The 27,385-nt window shown below is 39.9% G+C and overlaps 1 protein-coding gene across 1 annotated transcript in view; it reads right to left on the bottom strand.

Moving 5' to 3' along the window:
- Window positions 1–5,554: 5,554 nt before the first annotated feature.
- The window catches only part of JAG2 (jagged canonical Notch ligand 2), a 68,874-nt gene continuing 47,043 nt past the window's right edge, over window positions 5,555–27,385 (bottom strand). The window contains exons 8-26 of the mRNA XM_040067815.1: window positions 27,146–27,259; window positions 26,198–26,311; window positions 25,528–25,641; window positions 24,918–24,964; window positions 24,468–24,641; window positions 21,955–22,105; window positions 21,521–21,685; window positions 20,847–20,960; window positions 19,717–19,830; window positions 19,227–19,340; window positions 18,168–18,284; window positions 17,481–17,508; window positions 16,534–16,619; window positions 14,226–14,339; window positions 13,922–14,037; window positions 12,483–12,728; window positions 11,915–12,046; window positions 10,742–10,898; window positions 5,555–7,861 (exon numbers count right to left, since the gene is read on the bottom strand). Of these exons, the coding sequence (XP_039923749.1) occupies window positions 7,389–7,861; window positions 10,742–10,898; window positions 11,915–12,046; window positions 12,483–12,728; window positions 13,922–14,037; window positions 14,226–14,339; window positions 16,534–16,619; window positions 17,481–17,508; window positions 18,168–18,284; window positions 19,227–19,340; window positions 19,717–19,830; window positions 20,847–20,960; window positions 21,521–21,685; window positions 21,955–22,105; window positions 24,468–24,641; window positions 24,918–24,964; window positions 25,528–25,641; window positions 26,198–26,311; window positions 27,146–27,259 (2,690 nt within the window). The 3' untranslated portion in view covers window positions 5,555–7,388. The remainder of the gene's footprint in view (window positions 7,862–10,741; window positions 10,899–11,914; window positions 12,047–12,482; window positions 12,729–13,921; window positions 14,038–14,225; window positions 14,340–16,533; window positions 16,620–17,480; window positions 17,509–18,167; window positions 18,285–19,226; window positions 19,341–19,716; window positions 19,831–20,846; window positions 20,961–21,520; window positions 21,686–21,954; window positions 22,106–24,467; window positions 24,642–24,917; window positions 24,965–25,527; window positions 25,642–26,197; window positions 26,312–27,145; window positions 27,260–27,385) is intronic.

The raw sequence follows: 27,385 nt of genomic DNA, 5'->3' as shown, positions 1-27,385 counted from the left end.
GCTCGCATTTTAACTTGCCCAAGTGTTCAACTCCAGCAGTTTTACCTCCCATTGAGAAGCTGCTGCACTCGCCATTTCCATTTTCTTTTGGGAAGTGGGGATGAGAAAACGCTGCAGCAGTTGAAGCTGCGGTGCTCTGTGGAGGGAACGGCCCTGTCTGGGGGTGTCTGACCCTAGAGAAGGCAGAGCAGGTCAGGGATATCACCTCAGCCAGAAAAAGGGCTGGTTGGCACATTCCCTGCACAGGCTGACTGGGGGATTCAGCACTGAGCAGCCCTTTCTCTCACCCCTTTGCACCTCCTCGTAAGTAACACATGGAGGATTCTGGAGTGGAGCCCAGTCATGCAGACACACATCAGTGGGGGGACCACCAAAGAGGGAAGCACTTAGATAAGCCACATGGCAAAAGGAGAAACAGATATAAACTGTCCCATAATTTCTAACCCATGGAGAGGTCAGGCCCTGGGTCCTCAGCTGAAAAGGGTGCAAAAGGAGGGAACACTACCTTCTCCTCCACATCTACTATACATTATTTTGAAATGGTGCTAGACCTACATGTTTATTTAACACTATAACTCCCAGATACACAAAACTAATTTTGAGCTGCTTTTTTCCAGCACTTGCAGGTATTAGGACCTAGAAAAACCCTGCCAGAGGATTTCTTCTGCTCCTAAAACAACGAGCTGTCTGAAGCAGTTGTCAGACACAGGTAAGTTTTTCACAAGAGGCAGCCCAGTGATGAACCAGAGCTGATGCTCTCTGATAGATAATGGTGGGGAGAAGCCTCCTGGGCTGCTCTCCTCACAGTTTGAGCAGCCACATGTCTGCCCAGGGCTGGGCACAGGGCAATGGCCACCAGCCACCCACCCCTTCCTCCTTCTCCCTTCTTCTTCTCCAGAAGGAAACCACAAGTAGTGGTGGTGCAGCATTAAGGTGGCCCTTTTGGCCTCACCTTGAAGAGTTCAGAGCTGTGGATACACCACTTTTGAGACAGACTGTGCCAGTGTGAATTGTGGCACAGCTCTTCAGCAGCAGAGAAATTGAAGAGGGATGAACCACTGCAATGTGGCTCCTACATAACCTTCCCACCTAGATCTTACTGATGCAGCACTCCCCAAAACACAGTCTTCTTCCACACTCACTGATGCCCACATCCTTTTCAGCCTCCTCACTGCTGGGAAGGCTGCAGGGCTTGTTCCTGTACTGCCCGGTGTGCACAAATCATTGGCATATCCACCCACTCCAACCCTGCCCCAAATAAACAGGATCACAGTGCTCAGGTCCACTGTGGACCCCCACACACCCCAGTGCTGCTCCTTGCAGACACTCATGGTAGAGTGAGCTTCTTGAGGGACCCCAGCACCCAGAACAGTGGGATTCAGACAGCTTTGCTCTAACAAGAACCAGGAGTGTGCAGAGCCAAGGCATGAAAAAACCACCTCTTCTTTCTCATCAGTCTTGGAACCAACATGGGTCAAAAAGAAGTCAGTGCACCAGGGATGGTCAAGAAAGGATCTGAACAGAGTATAGAACAGTGCCCACAAACCAGGATGCTGTTCAGTTTGGTCAGCCTGATTCCAAAGGGACAGAGAACAATTTGGAAAGACACAGAGGTCATATAGGAAAACCAGCTGGAGACCTGGAACAGGTCTGTAAGTGGAAAGAGAAGAGAAGAGACTGTGAATTTGGACTCAGGCTTAGGGAAAAAGTGGTGTCTTCACAGTAAATCCCAGATGTTGTGGAGGTGGAGAGGGAACAACTGCTCACTGCTTTTACATCACCTTATTGAGGAGCAGGTTCACAACAAACAAAGAGCTTTCCCACCCGATCTATGGTGCAGTTGTGGAACTCATTGCCACACGATGTAGTGGAGGCTAAAGCACATAAAGGATGATACGATGCTTCAGAGGAGAGGTGCCTATCAAACATGACCCTAAACTGCTGACTGAAAGAGTTGGATGGGTGCGAGAAGGGCTCATGCTGCAATTTGCTGCTCTCTTGCACTTTCTGTAAGCATCTTCCACCGGCCACTGCAGGACAGAGGATGCTGCAGTAGATGGACCTTTGATCTGCACCAGTACAGCTGTTGGCTGAGCAACTTCCACCCACAGGTGGGGCTCCATTAATGAATAGGTGGGGTTATGCCCAGAGTTATGCCTGCAGGCAGATGGCCAAGCCTTCAAAGGGCCTTCTGTAGGCCTCTGCCACAGCAGTTTCCAAACCTGCTCCACAGCTCCCTGCCCAACCTCCTCTCACAGCCTATCAGCACAGCAAATCTGCCACAGGGAGAAGTCCCCTCCAACCCAAGCCTCCTTCAGATGGGTGGGAGAAAAGATAGGATAGCAGCTGAGAAAGACCCACAAGTTAACAAGTCTCTCCCCACCTAACAGCGCTGAAGGATTTGCATTTGGCTGGCTCTGTGGTTCTTTTATTTGCCAGAACATTGGAAAGTGACAGCTTCTCTTGGGAACCCAAAGGTCAGAAAACATCATGCCTCCGTAATCATGGTCTTGCATCCTTACAGATTGTCACATTTACACTTGCAAAGTGATCCTTCTGCCTTATCCACCACTGGAAACCAAAAAATCTTAGTTTGACTTCAGCAAAGCACGTTTATTCCTTGCGTCTCAGTGGTCATAAAGAGTAACATGGATGGAGTACATTAATATGAGCGAAAACATGACATCTCCTCAATATTGCATAAGTTTTCCAAGATTTTTTTTCCCATCTAGAAAAAAAGTGAAGCAGCTTTGTTGCCAGGGAAAAAAATTAAATGGAGATTTTCTTCTGAGCTTCTAAAGACTGGCTCACTGGTCCCTCAAGGTAGCTGATTTATGTACTCCTTCCACAAAGATAGTGCGAACTATCCTTTGAGAAGGATTTCTACAAAATCATGCTGATTGTCTGCAGAAAAAGCCCAGATCATTAACTTTGAAGCAGGACAGGTGGATCTCTGTTCAGCTCATTTATAATGTACACTGCCCTGTACATTGTCAGTTTCTTCTTGCTCTAGAAATAGTAAGTACAATATAAAAAAGAGATTTGGATAAACCATCCAGATTTCCTAGACAGATGCAATCTATCTTTTCTAAGGGAAAAGGTGACGCAGAGAACCATAAAACTTAATGATTCTCATAAAAAAAACCCCAAAACTTCCTACTTAGGAATATTACCTATGACATTAATTTATAAACTTGATTGCGAGCACATGCTTACTATCAAGTGGTTGAAGAAGAGATATTTTTGCACTTAGACTAAGTCCCTGTCACACTGAAAAATTATACAGAGCGTAATGCATACAGAGCAAAAGCAAAAAGTTCCACATATTCATAGAGAAGCAAGGATGGACTTGGGAAGGATTCAGCCATCTCTCATTCTCAAGGGGACCTTTTGTTCCTTTACTGTTTTATAAGCACATTTTTTATCCCACTACTTGTGACGAAATAAGAACATGGGGCTAATCAGGGACTGCTTTGCAGCACTGAACAGAGCAAATCAGAGAGTCACATAATTTTTTCACAGCAAGAGCAACATTCTAAGCTTGATAAAAGCACCAGCCTTCATGTTGAGAATGGAGGAAGAGCAAAGACAACCTCTACTCCCCTCACCCACAAGAAACCTCCTAAAGGTCACTACAGGACTGCCTAAGGGATGCGAGCTGTCCAGGACAGCTCACAAGCTACTTGAGCTGTTCTTCAGGCTCATCCTTTCTCCAGTGCATCCAAAGCAGTAGGATGGCCCACCAGCACTCAGTAACAATGAGGGAGTTTAATTCAGTCACACACACCATGTGTCTAACAAATTCCTCTGCAAATTTGTTACACACCAACCCCATCCTTTTTGTCCAAGTTTCCTCACAACTAGAACAGCAACTGGTGTCCTCTGCAGCTTTCAAGGCAGTGACTGAAATGCCTCTCAACCCTTAGCTTGGTCTTAAAAAGGTATGGGCAGAGTGAGTTATTTTGCTGGATACATTAACTTTCCATCCAGGCACAGTTTGATCTGAAGAGCAGTAATTACCTGGCCTGCTGGAGAACAAACCAGACAACAGAAAATGGCCAAAAAAACAATTGAGCTCAGCAGGTGTTTCAGGTTAACATCAGGTCTTGGAAAGAGCATTAGGGAAGAAAAATTACCCCAGAACTACTCATTGCTTAGAAAAACCACAAGAGTCTATTTATTAGTTTGCCTCATTATGTAGTTCTTGTAACAGAGAGGATTCTGGCAGCACCATAATGCTTAGCACATGTGCATCAGCAAGAAGTCAAGATGCAGGAGTTCAACATCTCCTGTAAAAATAAATCAAGAGGAAACAAAACTACTGAACAAGGTGAGATGAGGCATGTGGAGACACACAAGTAATTTAAGAGCAGCATAGAAATAAGATCTGTGTAAAATCAAGCAAGGTTAATATGTGCAAGTCAGAAAGTTTACTTTTTGTTTATCCTTCTAACCTTATTCATCTTTTTTGACGTATCTCGGTGTACATTACTCCCTCATCACATGAAGGAGGCATCAAATAATTCTTAGTTTTGGCAGGGAAAGAGCACTACAAAATTGAACATTTGCCTGTGACAGACTTGTGAATCCACAGGGGAACAACTTCTGGACACAGGATCAGTCCCTTTGTTTGGAACAGTGGGTGATGACCGCTGGTGTGCCCCCTTTACTTTATGTGCTGCTTCAGTCTTAGGAAGAAGCAGAATTAGCACCTTTGGGAGCAGTGAGCCAGCTCACGACTACACCACTGAACAGCAGTGACCTTACTCCAAACATATACAAACCTATTGTCTCTCCTTTTGAGAAAGATAACAGAATTAGATTTTGAGAACTGACTCAGCTAAGAGTTGTTTCCTTCACGACAAAGACAAGCAAATATTCCAAGAAAAGCAATGAAGAGTAGCTGTATGATGACCAGAATAAAAGCTCTGCTAGAATATGGAATTCCGCTTCAGATGCTGATAGCTACTAGGAAATATCCAACTTTTACAGGAATGCATCTTTTACTGTGTAAAATATCTATAAAGGAACCGTTACAGAAACAGACCTCAGCTGAGATGGGAGCATGACACGTAAAAGCTCTGAATGGCTGCAGAGTAGAGAAAGGTATTACTTGAAAATCCAGCTCAACAGGGAAAGGACACCTCCTCAGGCCCTTGCATGCTCAGCCAGCCCTCTTCTCACCCCAGAAAGCCAAACTTTGCTCAGACAAGGCTTCACTGAGCAGCCAGGAGGAGCAGCACTGCAAAACAGGCACATGGAAAGCACAGAACATCCCGAGCTCTGTGGGACCCACAGGGATCATCCAGCCCAACTCCTGGCAGCTAAACACAGCCCCAGTGCTTTCCCAGTTTGGGAGCTGGAGGTGGCTCTAAGGCACACGTGGACAGCACCTCCTCTGCAGCACGGGACAGGGTGGCTCAGGAAGCGTCGGTGCTGCATGCTCGGGTTACGGGAAGTACCAGAATTAAACCTGGGCTTTCACTCCTCCTCTGTTCAGCCTGGTCATATCATCCAAGCTCCAAGCGCTTAGAAAGCAAACAACAATCTGAAGTATCTTACACACAATGAGGGAATCATTTTATTAGATTATGGAAGACAGCAGCATTACAGTACAAAAAGTTACAAGAGTAGCAGAAAAAAAGTGGTTTTGGTTTAAATACTCAGGATTATACTGGGGAACATGAGAAGGATAGTACCCTTTTCTAAACTAACTTCTAACCAGGTTATCAAAATAAGTTTTGAATATTTAGCACAAGTAAAAAAGTTACAACAAACATCATTATAAAATGCTTTAATAAATAGTTTCTTTTCTGAAAGGTTTCTTTTTTTTAAAGAACATGTCAAAAAAATGTACTAAAACAGATGATCCTGCAAAGCAAATCCTGCATTCCTGTATAAAATAACTGGTTTCAAAACATTCATGTTTACATTGTCCGTGGGCCAGAGTTTACACTCTCAGACATCTGTTCCTCTCAGTGGTAGGGTTACTAGGTGTATGTAGTGTTATGCTTCTTCAGTAATTAAAATAAACTTATAGTCTGCCCAGTTAACAGCAATAATAAAAGCCTTAAAAAAAAAAAAAAAAAGCATAAGCCTTCCATAATATTTAACCATTTCTACTGAGGTACTCCCATCCTCTCTGAGCTTGCCAGCCTTTTTCCTTTAGAGCGAAAGATGAATAAAGCACAACAGAAACAAGACTGAGGAAAATATTGTTCCCTTCATTAGGCCTGTATTTAAACGCAAAAAAAGTAATACCACATGTAATTAACATATTCACAAAAGAAAAAAACAATGCCTCTCTATGTTGGTACTGTACAGTAGATGCACCCGTTAGTGTTCTTGAGATGGGCTGAACATGGGGATAAACAAACATTTCTGGATCTATTTACACATAAGTGGTTATGTTCCTATGTAAATACAAATGACCAACAGATTTCTAACATTGATTGTATTAACATTTTCTAATCCAGACATAATACCCAAAAAAGTCTTATAAACTGCCATAGAACCTCCTTTTCTGCAACATAAATTAAAAGGAATGACATGTAAAAAAAAAAAAAAAACCCAAAATATTTAACTTATTAAATCAAATATACAGAGTGATTCATTTAATATGTACATATTTACAAAAAAAGCACTTTCACTATTAGAAAATAAACTGTGTCAGTTGGGGAACCTAGAGTTCTCACAATTTTACTATATTGATATGGCAGTCTTTGACAGTTGCTATAGAAAAAGTTTAATCTCAAGGCACTTGTCACATGCTTCAATACTGCAATTCTAAAGTAATTAAACAGAAATAAAAAGGCCACTTTTAAACCACAGTTGAAAGATCTCTATATTTTTTTTGTTCCTATTACAAAGTGTGTAAGGCAAATTTGGAAAAAATCTTACAGAAGCTACTAACGTAACAAGTGCAGTGAGCTGCCATTAATAGAGATTCAAAGTCAAGAAAGCAGTTTAAAGTTCACACAATTTCCTCAACCAGGAGGTTTTAAAGCCACCATTAAATTAGAGCAAGTAATAAAAAGAAATACATTCTGTAAACAGTGTACAGTCTTTTGTAATAAACTTTACACATATTGAAAATACAACCTCTCCTCTGCCACATAGCGAGTGTATTATAAGTAAACTTTACAAAAATAGCAACTATCAAAGATTACTCATTTTTTTTTTTCATCTGACAGTCATTGAATAATTTATACAAGGCTAAAGAAACAAAATAAATTTTATTTATTATTTTTATTTATTTTTTTACGCAAAATAAAGAAACTATGAACATTTGACTCCAGATATTTTTAGTCCTTGATGCAAAGTGGAGATGTCAATTTTTCCCCTCCCCAGCAAGCGCAGGCATGGTCTGCCTACATCCCAAATACAGGTTAGTCTCTACTGCCTTCAAAGTTTGATGCATTCACATTTTTTACAGATCTGTTGTCCATTTTGCCTATTTGATGAGATTTCTTTACTGGACTGCTCTCTGACGTGTCGGACACCTTTGTCGGCAAAGGCTTTGCGAGTTTGTGAGATAGGAATTTGTCCATTTCCTCATCTCTTTCCTCCTCTTCATCCTCCTCTTCCTCATACTCTACATACTCCTCTACCGCATCACAAGTTCTCTTTTGAGGAGATATGAAGTTTTTGCATTCATAACGAATGTCTTTGTTACTGTAAGATCTGTCTATAGGATTTCTTATGGGATTTAAAGGTGCCCACTGGTTATTGGCACCCTCTTCTCTGGGAGGACGGCTTCTCTCTCTCTCTTTTCTTCTCTTCCGAGTCCACCACACGCAGATGATTATACAAGTCAGCCACACAATGCTAAATACTGCACAAAGAATTGGAACCAAATAATCTAGAGGGCAAACAGAAAGAAATAAAGTCTCGTGTTAACAGAACAAGATATATAGCACTGGACATTTGCAAGAGAAGTATCCATACTTAACTACAGTTGATCACCTGCACCATTTTTAGGGGAAAGGAAGTAGGATGTCCTTACAGCACAATAACAACTGCCTAAATGCACCAGGTCCATCTGAAAGCGCTCTTTACTAGTTTAGTTTTACGTGATTAATGATGAGGGAGGAAAGCTCCATTTGAGATTTTTTGTCCCCTCCAACAGACAAACTGGTTGTGTAAAGTGGCATCTTTCTCAAGCATCTATGCAAAGGTGGCCCAGAAAACCAGAAGACCTGAGTAGTCCTGCTAGGACAAGGTTTTTCTTAAGAGAAAAACCTTATCCTGGCAGGAGGCAGGGCAATGGAGTATTGTGCTTTTAAGTTGCTCTAGAAGTACTGGTACCTGCACCTCAAATTTATTCTGCATTTATCAGCAGAAGAACAGTCTTTTACCATCAGTGTCTACAGACTTATGTATCTATGACCTCCAAAAACACATTCAGGGCTATATAACCAAATTGGTCATGCATTCTTCAGCAAGTTTCTGCTCTACCTCAGGATGAAATACCAGAATATTGGCCCTAGAGAGAGGAACCTTCACTGCCCAATGAACAAACAGAAGTTGTTGAGGCAATTGCTTTTCTCCACTTTCCCAATCCAAACCTCACTATAGTGTTCTCCCAGCCACATAGACACAGATTATTTCTCCAGGAAAATATTCCTGAAAAATGTATGTATATTTAGATTTCTTATGCCCCCCTTCCTCAAGAGCTGTACAGCTAGGAGAGAATAACAACTTTTTTTTATTCTTGATAAGCAAAAACTCACTCATGGTAAGGGGCAACAAGAGGTGAGTTGCTTTTACAGAGAGCAACGGGATTGTTCAACACCTGTGAAGACAAATGCTGTCAACCCACCACTCTAATGCCTGATCCAAACACAAATTCCCTCAGCAGTTTTACAACATCTGCTGACAGAATAACCTGGAAATGACTATACAAAAACAACCAACGTTTCAACACCACGGTCATTCAAGTGCCTCCTGAGCACATTCTTACGTGGAATGTGACACATTCTCAAACATTTCCTTTTGGTAAAGGAGGGCAAGTAAATTGCCAACATGGTTGGCCCTCAATGGATCTCAAAATTTTATTTTAACATTTATGGTAAAGACTGCACTCACATGAGTAACTGCTATTATCTCCTGATTTTTCAGAAGCAACCTAACATTAAATCATGAATGGGAGAAATACTTCAAAGAAAAAGGAGCTCTTCGTAACAGCTTCTCCAAGATTAGAACACAAAGTTTGCATTCTCACTGCTATCACATCTATTACTTCATCATACAACCATGGATCCAAGTTTACTTAGTAACAGGTTCTTTATACAGAATTTTTGGCATACTGATTCCAAATCCAGACTACTTTTTCTTAAAGCTAGAGGAAAGTCAATGAAGCATCTAAATGATCATCTCCACCTAGACACTTGATCATCCCACAGATATTAGATTCTCACCACATTTTCTGATAGGTTTACACCCACCTTAACCAATTAAGGAGCAGCAAATAAATAAAATCAAAGAACAAGTTACAGTTTGCTTAGTAACAATTCTACTTAAAGAACTAAGGGCCAATGGTCAATACTGAGCATGCATATTAAAATGAGGAGTCTGAAAACCAATTTGCAAGAGAACCTAAATTAATCTAATATTTTGAGAGACTCTTTAAAAAAAATCTTACTGAGGTGGGAGGCAAAGTAATCTGCAGCCCTTTAGCGCTAGAATTTAATATGCAATCAGAAAAGCCAGAGGCTGAGCTATGTCAAAATCCCAGCTAGATTCCTTATCTTCTACACAACTGCTGTTTAAGGCAAACACAAAGCAGGCACACTCCTTCAGGAGAGCTGAGGAAACAGCACATTTGCCAAGACTTTAACAGATGAAAGGCACTTCCTAGAAGGAAAATGCAAGGGAAGTAGAACCAGGCAATCACCTAATTGTTTGGACTATGGATGGAAGATCTTCCAGAAGATTATGCTGGGGAGGTCTAGGAAAAAGTTGGGAGAGCCTCCTACCATTGTAAGATTTTCACTCTGGGGCTTAGTTGAACTTGAGCCTACCAGCGGTCTTCCACAGGCGTGCCTTCTGCCTCCCCCAGGCAGGAACACGGGCATGCAAAACCTCCAATCATTTTGGCACAGCTCTTGGGAGAGCCAGCATTCAGAGATAAAGGTCTCCAAACACACTAGATCCTCTTGAAGAGGAATGAATGCTACGTTTTAAGCCAGCTGTGCACTAGTGAGAAACACATGTTGAAAAAGAGCAAAGTTTTACATCATGGCCCAGTATTGGAAGAAACTAGACATCTTTAACTCTTGTTAAGGTAAATAAGTAGCACACAAGCACTTCAGAAGAGATGGGTATCGCACCACACCTTCCCTCTCCCCATATTTTCATTTCCTCACAGCCTCAGTGCGGTAGCATCAGGGGCTGAGGTTGGTTTAAGGTTAATGTAAGAGAATTGGACAGGATTGGAACTGCACACAAGAACAGTTCCTGATCTTATGAAAGGTGTGATTGGGCTGGAGAGCCAGGCTGGAAGTCAGAGCCAAAACTGTGGCAAGAGTATCTGGGCACATCACGTTAGGGATGAGGTTAAGTTCAGACTAGCACACAAGCACAGAATCTTGATCTCAAAGCCGCTTTCTCTTTAGTTGGTAACAGCAACTAAAGGCACAACCTAGTGGATCACTTTCTCCAACGTGTAAAGAAAGATAAGAAGTCTGATAGCAGGGGAACAGAAAACACCCCATAGAGGAGGTATGCATTGGAATCTTACCTGATGATGAATTCCCAACAACGATGGTCTCGACTTTGACTTCAGTTACTGCCAACATAACCGTGCTGTTCTGTCGCTTGGTGATGGCATTTACTATTGTATTAGCAGCATTCTGAATGAGGCTGTTATCTTGTTCATCTCGGTGTGGGACAAAGGACTACAGGGAGTGAAGGGGGAAAGCAATAAGTTACTGCAGTTACCTAACCATAGAAATGTACTTTTTAAATCCAGCAACATCTTAATTGAGTTCACTCAGTTGAATTTGCCTGACAGTAGCTACAAACAGTTCTCTAAAAGCTTACCACAGCAACAGCATGGCTGGCTCTACTCAAACTGCAGATGCAGTGTCAGACTTGGTGGGTAGCACACCTACTTGTTAATTTAGCATACCTCAAGGGAAAGGCAGTGACTTCCATGTTACTTAAACTGATGAGCTAAACTTAGTCATAGTTTGGAGCAGTTCAAGACATGTGGATTATCTAGATAGAAGCTTCAACTAATAACAGTCTGCTCTATTAATACCATACACTTTGCTCCCTGCATGGTGGCTCAGCATTTTCTTTACAGTACTTGCAGAGACAGACAAGTCCAGCTTCTGCCTGGATAAACATTTACCATGAAAATTAACTCGTTCATGAAAACTAAGCTATACACAGGTATGGAGTGATTGAGCTGTAAATGCATCTAAAGCAAGTCTTCAGCTCATCAGGGCAACAGTTACTTTTCATCTACTCAACTTGCACCTTCTTCCCCTTCTCACTTAGAACCTTGTGTTTAAAGAACATGCCTGAAGCAGCCATGCACTAAATGCACAGCAGAAACCTCTTCACAAGAACAATGCAGCCACCTGTAACCATATCTCCTTACTGAGAAGGTCAAGAGCCCAAGATCTCTGACAGAACAAGTAGGCACCTGTTCACTAATTTGGGCTGAACTAGTCTTTAGAGTAATTTATCATGAGCTTGTAGTAGCCATCTGTCATTAACAAAACCTGCAGTTTCAGATCTCTGGCAGTGTAGGAAATTGTGAGATCACAAAATTGCTCTGGAGACAAGACCAAGCCACAGATTGCTCCACCTGCATTCAAGTGAAACAAGCTTGAACAACTTCTTTCCCAGAAAAACTAGTAAGAAAACACATTTGTATACATATATACACATGTCTCATACTTACAATAGCAACTTCCACTGCATTCTCTGTGGAATAAGATGGGTCACACAATATTATCAGAGTTCTGTCCCTAGAAACAGTCCTAGTAGCTGGTAAATACCGGATTTCAGAACAAATATTTTCTGTTGTAGTGCCCTGTTAGAAGCAAGGGAGACTGTCATTTTAATTCAAGTAATAAAAAAAACCAGCATGTAAAAATAAGGATCTTCAGAGCTCTTGCAGCTGCTAAGAACTGATGCAGGCAGCAGAGAGGCGAGCAAGAAAGGGCAGAAACGTGAAGAACAGGGTTTTGGAATGAAGTGCAAAAAACTGAGGTTGCATGATTATATTAGCACAGTCTTGAAATGTAAATAGTTCTTCAAGACTCAAGAAGATAAAATATTCAGTACAAACCTGAATTTTGCCTCACCCTTTAGACAAAGCACAATTAAAAGTGACAAGGAGTCGAGTAATAAAATTTGCAAGTTCATACATAGCAAGGAGTCATAGTAGAAACCTTAATCTTGCATGCTGTGACATAGAATAGAACTCTACATATATTGCCACACTTCATTAAGAATTCCATTCTCACCTGGGGGACTTTGTCTCCATTAAAAATTAAAGTAATTCTAGCACAGTCATTGTCCAAGTACCCAGAATTAGGCAGACACTTGATATTGACAGGCAGAGGTTCAGAGGCACTGCATTCTCCCCAGTCTGTGCACGGTGGCTGAAAGCATTTCATATACTTCTCCTGGCATTCTTGACCCATGGGACACTGGTTATTGGAATTATCCCAGTATTTGTGTAACAGACAAGGCTTTTTTCCACACCACACCTAGGAATTAAGAAGAACAAAGCACTGTTACAGGTAGTTGCTCTCATGCATCAAATCCAAATAAGCAATTCACGTAGAGAAATGCCTGTCTTTTGATACTGCTCTAGTTCTAGTAGCAGATGGATCTGCTCTTCCACAAAATGAAGACATTTAGTACAGACACAAGAATAAAAATCTGTGCAAAGATAATCTGAGAAACCACTGACTGGGCATATCTCCTTAGAAGTTTATGGATTTGTCCCACTTAACTGAGTTATACAGAAATGTAAGTATTTATTCAAATCTAGTCCCCTAGGCTTCTACAATATAGAAAAAGAAATATCACCACAAAGATGCATTTCTTCAATATTCATGCTGAGACCCCTTCCAGAGAAAGCTGAGTATCTTAAGAGCTGACAGGCACTGGTGATAAGCACAACCACTCCAACCATGCTCTCAAAAGGTAACAGTTTGCTTATACCCACAAATTACTGGGGTGCAGCAAATTTCCAAACAGAGCTCCATTCCAGGAACAGGACTTGGGTGATCCTTGTGTGTCCCTCCCAATTTAGGATATTCTACATTTCCACATGTACAGATCCTACATAGCACTGTATAGCTTTAGGAACTTAGGGATTTCTTAAAGCACAATTGTCAGCAAGAAAGTGCAAGGATTTCATTACATGGAAGAAACCTAATACTACACATGGACAAGTTAAATTTAAGGCACATGTTCAATCTGCATTTAGGTCTTAATTTCCTCAGTCACAAAACCGCCAGGATCTAGTTCATAATAAATACACAAAGGTTAAAAGCTGTCAATTCATAAAGCTACTAGAGGACAATACAAAAAGGCAATCAATACACAGCGAAAAATTTCTTCCTACATGTCCTCCACCTTGGAACTCACATTTCACAAAATTAAGAATTCTAAAACTGTGTTTGCAAAGCTTCAGCAGTGTGATTTATTTATACTTTATTCAAGCTCATATTTCATTTTCTACAACAAGCAGTCTAAAGAGCCTGTTCTAGCAGGTAGACAGCAGGACAGTAACTTATAATATTAAAGACAATCCGTAACTACTTTTACAGTAAGCCACTTTTTTTTTTTCAAACAAAGGAAATTTAGAGGAGGCAAAGACTAACTTTTGCATGGAAGAACAATGAGTTTGTTTCAGCCATGGGAATTTAAGGAAATAGGCCAAAATGCCTACCTTGGTGCAGTCAATACGTCCATCCAAACAGTGGCAGCTGTTGCACTCCTGTTCCCACCGGCTGCCGTGGGGAAAGGTCATTCCTTTAAGCCAGCAAGGCTTTCCAATTCCAATCACTAAAGAAAAAAACCCAAAAAGCACATTCAGACACTTCATCTCTTCAAGTTATAAATATTATACAAATTTAAATTAAAAATATTAGCTACTGTTCCTTATGTATCAGACCACAGTATATAAACTTCATACTGGCTACATTGTGCCCTACTGTGTTTTGGGTAAAGCTTGATAGCAGATATAAGAATACCTTCTTGGCATCTAGGACCAATTCTTCCAGGGGGACAAGTGCATCGGTATCCATTTATTTCATCTATACAGGTGGCACCATATCCACAAGGAGACGACTGGCATTCATCAATATCTGGACAGAAAACAGGTAAAATTCAGTGACAAGGACACAGGACATTATAATTAATAATTTACTGAGGTGTAATCTAACAGGATCTCCTTTCTTTAAAGCAAAAGATAGTGTGGCTACAGAACTAATCTTGTAATTAAACAGGTCTGCCATTTCAGCAATAACCTGTTACAGATTTCTCATAATTGCAGCCTAATTGAAGTTCTGGTAATCAAAACAGCAGTCATATGCTGACTCATCTCACAGAGCAGAGGTGTTGGACAGCTGAAAGTGTTAATGCCTTGTCCACATTCAGCTACAGAACAAGTCCCACATCCTGTTCTGGCACTAATCTCAGTCATCCAGGCTTCATACAAAAGCATGTGCTTTCATGAAGTTATCACAGTGCATGAGCTGAACAATGGTCCTTCTCAACAATGCTCAAAGAAGTGACTTGCAGCAATACAAGTGTCCATAAGGGAGAAGAGTAACAGCTTAGTTTGTAACACATTTGATGAACGTGAATAACCCTGAAATAGTAAGTAGATTAATTTAATACACAGACACTTAGCATTAAAGCCTCTTTAAAAAATCCTTCAAAGATTCAGAGGCTTAGCCACAGAAACCAACGGAAAAAGGCAGGGAAGCATGGTCCACTCAGATGGACAGCAATGTGTCATCTGTTATGCTGGGGAACAGATCAATACTGATTTATGCAACAGAAACCAACTTGGCAAGTTGTGAGCCAAAGGCACCAGCTGCTTCATTTTCAACCAGAACCTCTCTCTTCCAAACCATCTTTATAAAGGTTTCCTTACATTGAGTATGAATGCCCTTTCCAACCCCAGAGAAAACTGCTTCTACTCCAGTTCTTGTCCGCTATACAGTATCAGCTCATTTTAAAGTACAGGACTTTGAAAGTGAACGTGATTAATGGCAGTAGTGAGACTGTTAAACTTGTAGGCAATGCAAAACAATCCAATGGACATGGAAAGACTTTTGGTCTATTTTAGCTTCCTTCAAAAGTGCACTAAGATCTAAACTTCAACAGGGTTTAACTACTCTTTCCTCATGTTATACAGGTTTAAGATTCTCCAGCCTCTGTATGCTGAAAAAGGTGACTGTTTCTGTATCAGCCATAAAAGGCATTTCTTTCAGAGCTACTCCTTCTACCTATATCGGCCTACACAAGTCAAAAAAAAGTCTGCAGCTCCATTACAAACGCACAGTGTTTGTATTTGTGACATCCTAGCCTCACGTGGAAGAGGAGCAGGCAAGGAGAATTCAATATCCCTTTTAGGGTATTTGGATCTAGACACAAAATGATCTGCCATGCCTAGTTCTGCATCGAGACACCACTAAGCTGATGCTTCCACAAATGCTGCAGCTGCCTTCCAACCAGAAGTGCTGGTTCATTTCCTCTATGCCAGAATGAGGATGAAGTCTCAACTTGAAAGCACATCATCATACTGATGGAGTGGAAGGACCATGCCCAGAAGCCTTGGGGCTACAGAAGATTCAAAGCCTGATCTTCCAAAGCAGAAAGTAAAAATAAGGTATGTATCCATTCAAGTCAAAATGGTAAAATTCCTTAAAAAAGACAAAACCAAAGCAACCCAAAAAAACCCAACCAAACAACACCCCCCCCATCAGCTTGTTCCACAACACTTCAACACTTTTAGGGTCTGTTTTCCTACCTTCTTCTTGGCCTCTACCCTACAGAATAATTGCAGCGTAACAGGTTTGTTTTCTAACTTTGAAAGACCTTTATCCTACTTCTGTTATTCATGTGCCAGCACTACACTGGAGGCTTTTGTTTCCATTTGGAACGTGTCAGTGCATTTTGGCTTCTTACGTTAAGTGCAACACATTCTGATATACGTCATCTTTACCAACAAGATGTTTATCAACAGAGAAACATTTAAAATTTAAGCTTCTATGAAGCCAGCACCCCAGAAGTGTCAGAATTATCCAAGAAAATCCAGAGATCAAGTATTTAAGCATGATTTAAGCCAACTCATTTCAGTGCCATTTAATGAAATGAGTAACAGACCATAACCTGCTATTATTTACAAGGTATCAGTACCCAGCTAACAGGTGGCTTCTGCTTCATTATTTGGAATTCAGCTAAGCTAATATAAAATGGGTCACCAGGTGTTCTTTACCATTTGTGTAGAGTGGTACAACCATCCAGGTCTTTACCCATACAGGTACTTACTAATTCTGCAGTCAGGACCAGCAAAGCCAGGGGCGCATTCACATCGGAACCAGTTCACTCCATCAACGCAGATCCCTCCGTTGTAACTGTAAATTAAAAAGTGTAGTTAACGAGCCATCTACATTGTTTCATTGGCCAATTAAGGCTCTGTTAATTAAAGCTTCTGCTGCTCTTTAGGGGGACAGTTTATTTCTATCAATAGCAAAAGCATAATACTCGATAAACAATATTGCTTAGCAAGTCACGGGTTAAACAGCAACATCCTACAGATGAATGAGGAAGCACATCCACAGAACTCAAGGAGGTGGAACAGCACTTTCAAGTGAATACAAAGAAAGCCCAAGGTTTTCTAAATTTGGTTGTTTTTTTAATACATTAAGCACAGATTATGGCATCAGAGGGAACAACTGAGAAAGAAAGTAGATTTCATCCATGCATCAGTTTTTTCCCCTTCAACCATAAATGTCAGCCTCCACATTTAAAATATTCCCATTTTATCTCCTGAAAACTCAGTGTTTTTTTAAACGTTTATACATAGTAATTGGTTCAAAAGGGCTTTTTTTATTATTTAAAATTATTTACTGTAAACTAACAGGTTTTGATTTCTCATTTTTCACTCTATCCAATTACAAATGCTTCAAGTGTTATCATATGTGATTCACTTCATATCACTGCAATTTACTGGTCAGCTCCACCATGGAGACTACATTAAAATACTTTTATTTGTTCATACATGAATCAACTCAAGATTGTTTTGTCGTCTTTGGTGCTGGCAAGGAATAGATATGGCATAGCAAAAAAAAAAAATTGGTTATAAGACATTTTACAGAGGCTGGCTTCAATTATTTTAGACTAAAATTAGTTCTAATCTGTAATGTAAATCCGTATTGCTGCACTCACTTTTATTTTCACAATAGGTGAAATAGGACTGGAGTTCATGTACTTACCATGGATGAGGGTTGCAGTCATTGGTGTCTAGAAAAAAGAATATTGGCTAGTGTAAACAGCGGCACAATTTATTTTCTAAAATATAGCACTATAGTTCAGAAGACAGTATATTTGATAAAAAAGAATATACTGAACTGAACATTTTCTTCCACTCTCGCAAAAAAGTTTAATTATCATTATATCAACAGTAGGCAGGGTAAAAGCAGAACTCAAATTTAGAGTTTCTCTCCCACTCTCAATGTTACACCTTGGGGGGAAAAAAGTAAAAATCAAAGTTGCAGTCTTTACTCCACCTATCCAATTAATTGTCTTGGTATGTCAAAGTAGTAACTGCTGTCCTCAGAGAAAATGGCTTATACACCACTGCCTGCCTTTCCAGACACTCTTCATTATTAAAAAGATTATTTCTGTGTATTTTTTCCTACTCTGCACACATTTCCAAAAGTTATATTTTTATAGAAGGCTGAGAGTCTTATTTTGGCAGACACTGGATGCAAAAAGCAGCATGACAAACTCCTCATTCATTTCTCGAGCATCATCTTCTTTACCTACCTCCCACTCTGAATGATTCAGATATTTTGGCACATGAACCTCATAAACTTGCTTTGTTTCAGTTAACAGCTCTCTGCCAGACACTCCCAATATCCCAGGGGGATGCAGGGGAAGAAAAGAGAAAAAAGCCTTACTCTGTGTGCATGTGCGTCCTTCCCATCCTTCTTTACAGATGCACGAGAAGGAATCTCCGCTGCCAACACAAGTTCCACCATTCATGCAAGGGTTCAGAATGCAGCTGCTGTTCTTAGCTTTGAAAACAGAAAAAAGTGTATGTTAGCCCAGAAAACAAAGAGTACCTATCATTTGGATATGTCAGTATCACAATCCTAAACAGTATTTAAATCAACACTTAAACTTACAAAAAGGTCAAAAAGCCTCCAAAAACTCAGTCATGTGACAGTCTCTCACTCACCTTCACCACAGTCCCATTTCAATTGTTTAACTGAACCATGAAATTTTATTAAAAAAGAATTACCTTTCTGCCCCATTTGTGTAAGCATTCTTCAAGTACTGCTAAATTATTACTTTGGCAGTGAGTTACCCAGGCTGTGAGGCGTTCTTTGCAATAAAAACACTTGCATTTAAAGCTCAGGTTTTGATTAAAAGCTGCAATTGTATCTATAAAGTAGAAAAACTATACTAAATTATCTTCGTTCAACTTCCCAATCATAATGGAAGTTTCATTTTCAGAAAGATTCACCACAGATACTACATAGAGTCTCCAAAGGGGAAAAAAAAGAAAATCAAGTAGTTCACTACAGCAGGCATTAACTCTGCAAATGCCCCAGGAAGAACCTCTTAATTTCATTTTTCCTGGATATTCCTGCTCATACACCTCATGATCACAAACCTCATGACTTTGCAAGCCAAGCAAGGGACTAAGTTCCCAGGAAAACCTTTACACAGGTCCTCTAAAGACCAATAAAAAAGTCAAGACACAAGCCCAAGTTTTCTAAAACTCATTAGGAGAGAAGCTATGGAAAAGACCGTATAAGCAGCCAGAGGAGAACAGCTTCCCAAAAACCAGTATCATATCAGGTGAGCAGAAGAAATTAAATTTCAGTCACCACCCAACTGGAACAGCTTTGAACTGGCCAGCCAGAACAGTGTGTCTGTTTACTAAGCAGTTGATTATTTAAACACTTCTCTGCTTCTTCTGGCTTCATCTGGAGACAATTTTAAAGGCTTACCAGTGTTGCAAGTACTTCCTATCCACTCTGGAGGACATGAGCAGCGGAATGTGTCTCCATCATCATAGCATGTCCCACCATTACTGCAAGTGTTTGCATCACACTGGTATTCACCTGCACACCACAAACAAAGCAGTTTTAATTTCCATTGGCCTTGCTGAATGTTAGAAACAGGTACTTTTTAATCATAAAATTAAAAAGACTTTGTATTTAAATGTACCAGTATCAGAAACACATTGTCCCATTTGCTGTATTACAATAAACAACCCAAAGAATGGAATCTAAGGACATCTCTCACGAAACTCTTTCACTACATGAAGGAATACATTTTTTTAAAAGTTCCATTTTGTGACTGGGAAACTGGAAGGGGTAATGAAAGTGCACTTATTTTTTCACTGCGATTGTTTTACTTTAAATTTCAGGAACTCCAGTCCCACGAGAAGAAAATAAATCTTTGGGTAATCTAAAGATCAAAGCAAGGACCACTTACGTGAGTGACAAGTTTTGCCTTTCCAGTCATTCTTACACTCACAATAGAAGTCATTTACCAAATCAATGCATCGGCCACCGTTGTGACATGGGTTAGGAGAACAGTCATTGAAATCTAAAAAAAACCAGTTAGTCAAATTAGGTGATCTAGCCCAGCCAAAGCCATGAGAAAACAAAAAATCTCTTTATTAAAAAAAAAAAAATTGTACTACTTAGGAAGACACCAATCCTAATTATTATGAGGTTATATTTATACAAGCAAGGAAAATACACTGATTTAATAGAGAACAAAAAGAATTATGACTTTCTGACAGCTTAGAAGGACCATTCAGTATGGCTTCTCAGTAAAGCACCAAAGTAGCTTTGTTTCTACAAACAGCTGTATTCTGAACTTCAGAAAGAGCTTTCTACTAAGGACCACAATGTCCTGAAAATGAGCCCCAGCCCAGGACATCCTAGGAGACGAGAGACAGTTAAGGCTCCCTTTTTCTGCTCTGTTTTATAACACAGAGTTACACCCATTAGAGGCGGCTTAACCATATACATACATATGGGCACACATTAAACATACTTACACAATCATGGACTTTAGAGAAAGCTCCTTTCACTTGAGACCAACATTTTAATAGGTGGAACGTAAGTATTCCAAAACAAACTTCATCAAGACCACACAAAAGGCTCTTTTGACAGCAGTAGCTGCCAAAAGCTGCTCAGTCTGTATTTCACATCTTAATTGATGCATGTCCTGTAATAAGTCTCAGCAAGTCCTTGCCATCATGTCTTGTTAAGGGCTTCATTCAGAGCAGAAAAAGAAACAACTGTAGTTTCCTCTGAGGTGTGTTAACCATGAACTGGCCTAGCTCACTTCCTGGCCAACAATTTTGCCTATCTCCAGGAGAAAAAGTTTTTTCCTCCTGAGATAAATGCTGAACTATACCAAAGAATCAGATTCTGCTCCTATTAAAGGAGGTGAGGCTTTTAGAACAGCTACCTGAAGTTATTTCTGAAAATACCTCTGCAAACAAGACTTAATTACAGAACAGAGAGACTACCTCATTATTAAGCACATACCCACCCATCTGTTTCTACAGACCTGCATCATTTGGGCCTGCAACACTGAGCAGTACTCACTTGTGTCACACAGCTCTCCTTCCCAGCCACTCGAACAGAAACATCTAAAGGAATCAACTTCATCGATACATGTCCCACCATTCTTGCAAGGTTTCCCAAGACAGTCATTGATATCTGCAACAGAAAGTAAACAATTATTGCTCAAGGCTGTTTTTCACCTACTCAGAGGAGTGATCTACACTTGTGTCTCTAGGAAAAGCAGCACAAACTTATTACTGGCTTTGTCCATGCAAAAGAAAAGCTCAAACATCTGTTTTCAAGTCTGTTTCTGGCTGTACTGTCTCTCATGTAGCAAGTCAAACCAGAGAATTATGTTAACCTGGCAAGAATATCCAGGGGTTTAAAAACACCCAGACCAGCAATACAACTTCTAGTCCCTTCTTTGTCATTCTCATGTTGGAGAAATCTGTGGCTTGCAAGATTGTACATAAAGGTAGTGGGTACAGATGCATATACTGAAGGTGGACTAAAACCAGTTTTCTGTCACAGAGGAAGTGTAAACCACCACAAAGGCTGCTACCAGAAGAAACAATTTCAAGCAATACATCTGAAACAGCACCCTATGCAACTTTACGGAAATCTAAATGTTTAATTTCATGTTGTAAAGCTTCATAACAGTAACTTTAAAATAAATTTAGAGCAGAAAGAATGATCTTCTACAAGCTCCTACTTACTTTCATGACAGTATGTTCCAGTAAAACCTCTGTCACAGGCACAAGTGAAATTCCCTCCTGGCTGACTAATACACCGTCCATGAGGCCCACAAACATTGGATGAAATGAAACGGATTCCTTCTTGTGTAGCATTAGTGAAGACTTCTATTGTACAGCTGTCTATTACTGAAAAAGAAGTGTAGTCTTTAGACTGATGATCCGTATCACCAATCAGATCTTAGTTTTAAAAGAAGTTTTACAAAAACTAATCACAGTTTTTTGTTAGCTGTAAGTTACCATCTACCTCTTCATAAATGAGGAGCATTTCCTCTCACTGCCTTACTATTTTATTAAGTCCAAGTGAGAAGAATAAAAGCATTCCTGCATTATACTATTCCCCCAAATTCCTGATTTTTAATATACCATCATCAAGATTCATGGACAACAGCAGGTACCTTTACAAGAATTGTTCTTGCAGTGGTCCTTGAGATGAGAACAATTTTTTCCATCATAGTCATCAGGGCAGGCACAGTAATAATCTCCTCCTAGATCATAACATTTAGCCCCATTCTGGCAAGGGTTAGGTTCACAGAAATCAATATCCATCTGTAAGAGAGACCACAGTTAGCAGCAGCTGCTTCATTTCCCAGGAGTAAGCAGCATTATCTGCTTTGTCAGAGACACAAATGAAGCTAATGTACAAGGAACCTCAAGTTTTAAGAAGGTTTATGAATCATAAATATTGCATTGTACCCTACAAGACAGAAAAACTTCAGCTTTAGTCTATCCTAACACAAAATATTTCTGACACTGCTAAAAAAATACTCCTTTGGAGGAGGCTGAATAAGCACATTTACAGTAACTCAGTAAATAATTACTTAAGCCATTAGGAGACATCTTACTGCAACTTCTCTGGATCATTTTAAGTCACTACTCTGTCCATCACACCCACGTACCAAGTGCTACAAGGCAAGCTAAATACCAGTGCACTTGTCAGCTTTGTGTCTGCAAGAGACTTAAAATACACAGAACCTCAACAAAATTCCATCCCCTAGAGCAAATTCTCTTCCCATCTCAATTAACACATAGAATTTATTATAAAACCACACAGCTTGGAAGGCACCTCTAGAGGTCAGCTACTCCCCACCTCCTGCTCAAAGTAGGTCTAGCTAGACCCAGCTGCTCAGGGCCTTATTTTAACAAATACCATCACCACGCCAATTTACACAGTTACACGAGATGCATTTTGAACTCTGACCATCTGATCCAGAGAGCAAAATTTAAACCTCGCCTTCATAATACAAACTTTAACACAGACATTGCTGCAGCAAAAGAATTCTGCTGCTTTCTGCTGACACACAAGATCACTGACTCATGATGCCCTAAATTGGTCTCAAAATCCACAAAGCAGCCTCAAAAGGGACATTTTTACATCACAGTATCATTCCTCCAAATTGTTTTTCTTAAGGACTGCTTTTCTCCCCTCAAGTCCGTTTTTCCTTCTTCACATCTCTTGGGAGAAAGATAGCTTTCAACTTTACAGACATTAAATTAAGTTCAATAGTGGTTTTGATCCCTATTTTTAGCAGTTCAGTAGCTAAATAAGAGAAAAATGCAAAACTAGCCAAAGGAGAAGAGACGCAAATGGTGTTAAGTATTTAATTCAGAGGAGCACATACAGTTCCAGTCGCAACAGAAAATTTTTCAGCAAACTGTTTCGTGCTCTCACACAGAACATTCAAAGCAAGCTATAAAAAAATAGCTATGGTCTGAGAAAGATTCTCAGATCTCCTCTATCAGATGTCTCCATTTGTTTCCTTCCATTAGTGTAAATTTCCCCTTCCCAATGCAAGTTCAGTAGCTGGTACTTTAGCATCTGGAATCAATGGTAGATATTTCCTGCAGCACACAAGGCAGGCAGCCAACTCCCCCCTATTATTCAAGCACATTTGCTAAAACTTTAATTACATAGCATTGTATGAATCAGCCCAGAGTAGAGAGCTGAAGTTATGATCCTTATGCAGAAACAGTTCATGAGCTATTAGGTGCTGCACCAGTTTTATTAAACTGGTTGGTATCTGCAGTACTTTTAAATTTTGAATAAAATGAGGGCACTGCTTCTTTAATGATGCAAATAACATAGAATAAAATTACTTCAGTGTTTAAGAGAGATCACTCCAACATCCTCCACAAAAAAAATTCTGGAGCAAATCCAACAAAATTCTACCCTAATGCCTCCAGTTGATACTAAGCATAACACCCGAGATGAATTCAACTATCAGCAAAAGCCAGAAAGTGAATACTTAATACAAAATAATTTTACACTGAAAAGCCCAGTGTCCTTCATAAAAAAAAAAAGGAGTATCTTCTTTACCATGAAATACTTTAGGAATTACCACTATGACTTCAGTATTTCAGATCTGAATCCTTAAGCACTAGAACTCCATGTTCCTGGAATGATCTCAGACAGTTCTGAGAGCCAATACTCGCCTATCTGCCTGCCTTTAGTAATTATGCTAATCATCACTATTATATATAATATAAATAACTGATATATAATTATTCTACTCCTACCAATAGCAGTAGGATCACTTGAAGGGTAATTCAATTATGTACCTCAGAGTTATTAGGATGAGAACCTAAAGAACTCCAGTGTAACAAAAGGATACAGGTCCAGAAAATTGCAAAGGAAAACATTTCAAGCTTAAGGAATACTTGAAGCCTTAAAACCCTTCGGAAGGCCAACACCCATATGCAACAACTTGCAGTTCATCAGGCTGCAAATTCAAGCGTTACAGCTACTATGACAGCGCTGCACAACAAATTTGCTTATTCAGAGTATCAGGTAGCAGCTACGATAGGCAGTGACGCTCCAGCCTTGGGTTACTCCCATTTAAACCCAGAGATATATTTCTTTCAAGAATTCAGTCCATGACAAGCATTGCAGTAATGTCTGTGCCGCCCTCACCTCGCAGAAGACTCCTGAGAATCCCTGGGAACACAGGCAAGTGAATCCATTCACCAGGTCTTTGCAGCGGCCCCCGTTCTGGCAGGGGTTGCTCTCACACTCGTCGGTTTCTATCTCACAGTTTTTTCCCGTGAAACCACGAGGGCATAAGCAGTGGTAACCATTCACTTCATCCTTTGCAGAGCAGGGAAAAGAAGCAAAAGCAGAAGGATTCGTTTATTGATGAAACTTGTACACAAAAACTCAAGTTACTTCTGTATTCTGGATTTACGGACAGCAGTAGCACCACAGAATTTTATTTTGTGAAATGGGTGCAAGATTCTGCAAGTACAGTGTTACATTTTTAACACTTGAACTCATTTAATTTGCACTGTAAGTGCAAACTATAAAACTCATAACCAGTCAGAGAACAATTAATTTTAAACATGGAATACAATGAACAAGAGTTACCTTACAAGTCCCTCCATGCTGGCACTGTCCATGACAGTCATTTATATCTATGGATAAAATATATCAAGCATTAGAATTTAGACTGGAAGACTAAGCTGTAAAGTATAGGCTTAGCATGAAAATGGAGACCAAGTAGTTTTCAAAAAAGTTTAGCATAAAAATGGAGAACAAGTGATTTTCAAAAATGTTTTTTTTCCTAGATGTTTCAATGGAAAGGAAGGATTCTTGATGTCTTAAAATATCCCTATTTTTTAAAAATATCCAATAAAAAAATCACTACAGTGTACTAAAAATTAAATATCAATAGCAGTTAATTTCATATCTAGCATTCCAACTTTAAAGTATTTTAAAGTGAATCAGTATATATCATTCAGACATACATAAGAGTCAAAAGACTTATTAGTTAAGTGTGTATCTAAGCTTTAATAACAATTTACCTTTCAAAATATATTTTTGAACAGTATTTTCAATTTACATTGCTAGAAATTAGAAAAATCCTGACAAAATATATTTTTTTCTTGTTAAAGCATGTATATTATCACTCATCATAATTTTGCTTTTAAAGAATAAAGCATTCTACTATCAACATACATACTAAAGAAATACTAACTGATATGACAATTTACTCCTGTCCATCCTGGAATGCAGTCACAGTAATATCCACCAATGAGATTTTTGCAAGAGTAAGCATTAACACAGGGTTTCCCCTCACACTCATTAGCATCTGTGAAAGAAGAGAAAATAGAGAATAAAGAACAAACCCAGAAACAGATTACCACAGCCCCAAGCAAAGTGTCCATGCAATCCAAGCATCAGAAGCTCATATTAAACATTGGTAGGGCACTGAAACCATTTACAAACCACAGGATTTTAATGCACACTTGCCTATAGTAGCACATGCATGTTATCTTACTCCTCCCTTAACCAAAACTCAAAAATGCAATTTGTTAGTCAGGGCAAATCCCTCCCTAGCCTCCACAAAGCTTAGTCACTGTTCTGCCACCATGGAGAAGGAGCTACCATCACCAATGCTGCATCTTGCAACAGAAAAGTTATGGGGCATTCTAAGAGAACTATTATAAGTAAGCTTAAGTTGGGGCTTAAATAGTCACAGATCCACTTGAAACTTCTGGCTTTGAGATCTACTAAAGAGGAGCTAAGATACCAAAAACAACACACGTATTCCACATTTTCTTCAATAAACACCATGCCAGAAACACACAGTTATTCACTGATTAGGAATAATATCCAGTGGTCTCCAAACCTTTAGGATTACTTACCAAGCTGGCAAGTTGCTCCAATCCACTGCTGTGGACAAATGCACTCAAATGCATTGACACCATCAATGCAGGTCCCTCCTTGAGCACAGGGGTTCGATGCACACTCGTCAATATCTGCAAAGGCAAGGGGGGCCTTCCGTTACACGGCCTAAAGCTTGGCTTAACAGGTTCTGCTTCAAAGTTAGTTCGAGATTAAGGGGGAGAATGTACAAACAAACAAGCTTAGGCACAGACTAACATTTCTAACTTAATTTTTACTTGGGTTTTTCTCGCATCTTTGAGACAGAGCAGAGAAGATCAGCAAACAGCAAAGAAGAATCAGATTACCTAGCTATGATTTGCATGTTCATTGAAAGTCATGCCTCTAGATCATGACAAATTCAGCCAGTTTTGGCCCTATGGTTAGCAGTTTTCAGGGTTTTTTGGTTTGGTTTTTGGGGTTTTCTTTGAGGACAGATACTGTTTGAAAACAAGCCACCTATGCTCCAAATCACAGGCAACATGCAAATCAATTATAGTCCCACAATACATTTCAACCACTTCTATGTCCTCTGAACCAGACTCTTAAGCATTTAAGTGTGCAAATCTACTTTTCTACTATTAAAGAAGGGCAGCACCTTTGACCTTCACATTTATATTTCTCAAAATGAAACCATTCTGCATTTTGCTTCAGGGTGGCTAAGGAGTCAGAAATTATCAAACAAAGTTTGGCAACAGGGCATTTCTTTAAATATGGTCCAGCTATGCTTTTGATAACTGATCTCAGCTGCATCACGTCAATACTGTGGGCTGCACAGAACCCTCCTCTTTTCACTCTGCCAATGCTCAGCTGTTAAAAGACAGAAAAAGTAAAAGACTCCCACCAAATTCCAAACCCCAGATATTGCCAAGTAAGCTGCACCAACCCTTCCAACCCAACAGGTCAGTCACCAGCAAAACCATACCCACCAATAGCACATGTTGGTCCACTCCACCCTGATGGGCAGTGACACTTGAAGCCTGATGAAATTTCGTGACAAATTCCACCATTAGCACAGGGATTAGATACACAAGCATGCTCAGCTGGGGAGAAAGAAGGAAAGAAATCCTTGCTAAATAACCTTCCAGTACCAATTAAGGAGAACTTGCAGTGAAAAGTAGCATTGGCTAAAAGTAACCAAGAGAAATATCAGTGGAGAGATACCAGTA

The sequence above is a fragment of the Hirundo rustica genome, chromosome 6, assembly GCF_015227805.2.
Source record: "Hirundo rustica isolate bHirRus1 chromosome 6, bHirRus1.pri.v3, whole genome shotgun sequence".
NCBI lineage: Eukaryota > Metazoa > Chordata > Aves > Passeriformes > Hirundinidae > Hirundo > Hirundo rustica.
The sequence above is the reverse complement of the archived record's forward strand: the minus strand, read 5'-3'. Positions and strand labels throughout refer to the sequence as shown.